General features: G+C 35.8%; 1 protein-coding gene across 1 annotated transcript in view; it reads left to right on the plus strand.

Moving 5' to 3' along the window:
• The window catches only part of LOC106884394 (metabotropic glutamate receptor 3), a 498,339-nt gene that overhangs the window by 440,093 nt on the left and 56,129 nt on the right, over window positions 1-2,117 (plus strand). Inside the window, exon 6 of the mRNA XM_014935749.2 lies at window positions 434-718. Within this exon, the coding sequence (XP_014791235.1) occupies window positions 434-718 (285 nt within the window). The remainder of the gene's footprint in view (window positions 1-433; window positions 719-2,117) is intronic.

A 2,117-nucleotide genomic window follows, 5' to 3' on the forward strand; every position in this document is an offset into this window, starting at 1 on the left:
ATATATACATATTCATACACACACATATATTTCTATACAGAGAGGAAGAGATCGACAGACATGATATTTGTCTAATGAAGGCGGAAGGAGTCAATCAATATATACTATGCTGCAATATTTATTGTTGAAGCTGTATATTTCCATTATGACTCGGTTTCCATATTCTGAGGTTTCCTAACGATCAGTGTCACATGAAACTCGAGTAAAAACAATTACACTGCCTAAGTAAGTTACGCACACACTCATGAACCCACATACTCACGTACACATACACACGCTCACGCACTGTTACACACACACGCACACTCTCTCTCTCTCTCTCTCTCTCACACACACACACGGGTGCGTGGTCTCTAATAATGTGTTTGTTGAATTAACGCGAAATTTCCGACATACGTGTATTTCTATATTTATTTTCTATTTCACTGATTAGGTGGAGGGAGCCATCACTGTTCAGCCGCTGGCATATGATGTGAAAGGTTTTAAAAAATATTTCCTGTCTCTTTCACCGAAGACAAATACACGGAATCCTTGGTTTATTGAATATTGGGAACAACATTTCCAGTGTAAATATCCTAACAGCAGTTGGACACCATTTAATGAAATGTATAACGAAACATGTACTGGAAACGAAGTGATTGATCCTGATGACTTCCATCTTGAAGCCCAGCTACAATTTGTCAGCGACGCTGCAATGGCCTTTGGATACGCTTTCAAGGTAAATAACACATGATATTCATTGTGATTGTTTTGATGATATTATCGTTACTGTCCATGAAGTCGATGTAATTTTTGTCTTTAGGCTAACTTCAATAAACCCTTAATCTAAAAGTGTTATGGTTTTGCCAATCGAGGTTTAGCTCTAATAAGCCTATTATTTATTAGTAGTTGTACAAAAAAAAGGTAACGATCTGGCAGAACCGTTAGCTCACCGGAAAAAATGCTTAGCAGCATTTCGTCCGTCTTTACGTTCTAAGATGGAATTTGAGTGAGATCCAGTATTGCAATTTCCAGTAAACTACATCAAGCAAACGAGTGGAAGCGGTTTTCGTGATTATAGAATAACGCCAGTATAATTTCATCTATTATTTGTAAAGCCACCAAAATAGACTTTGCCTTTCATCATTTTCGGATCGATAACATAAATACCAGCTGAGTATTGGACTCAATAAAATCGTTTGTCCCCGCCTCTCAAATTTCTGGCCTTGTACCTATAGTAGAAAAGATTAATAATAGAAAATATAGGACGACGACGAAGAAACATGGGGAAATAGGGAAAACACAGAAAGCACGTAGAGATGCTCACTCCTCATCATTTATCAACAAAAAATCATAACGATATCGATACGATCTCAAAACCATCATCAAAAATACCTTCTTTTAAGATACTGAGATGGAATTTGAGTAGTGAGACCTAGATTTACTATTTCCTGCAGATTAAATCAAGCAACCAAACGGAGGCGGCTTTCTTTTTTATAGATGAACACCAATATAAGTTCATCTTTTCTTTGTAAATCAAACAAAACGTATTTAGCATTAGATCCAAGCAAAACTTACATCTCAATAATTATTTTGAAAATAACAAGAATTCTATGTTATTTGTCGTCTTCGGCGTCTCGTTTCATTTTCGTTACACATTATGCTGGGGCTGATTCAATAAAACATCGGTTGTATATTGTATTTAAATAAATCACCTTAGTCAGTCACCACAACACTTTGGTCTAATATATTTGTTTATAATTTAAGCATAATTCAATACATGTGGTGGGGAATGGTATGTTCGCTTATAAAGAGTCTAGTAACGTGATTTGTACATGAATATATGTAGGAAGATAAAATACAACATCTTAGTAGGCAAGATTTGAATACAGATGTTCGTAACTAACCAACAGAAAAATTGTCATTTCTAAGCATACTGTTAACCAAATACTTTGTTGTATAATATATTACGTAGTATCAGTTTATGAATATAAAACATAGACGAAGCATAACATATAGGCACACATATACGTGTGTATGTGTGCATAGGTGTCTGTCAGATATATAATGCTATGTCTGTTTATTTGCATATCTCTCTCTCTCTCCCTCCCTCTCTCTCCCTCCCTCTCTCTCCCTCC

This window comes from Octopus bimaculoides, chromosome 12 (genome assembly GCF_001194135.2).
Source record: "Octopus bimaculoides isolate UCB-OBI-ISO-001 chromosome 12, ASM119413v2, whole genome shotgun sequence".
Classification (NCBI taxonomy): domain Eukaryota; kingdom Metazoa; phylum Mollusca; class Cephalopoda; order Octopoda; family Octopodidae; genus Octopus; species Octopus bimaculoides.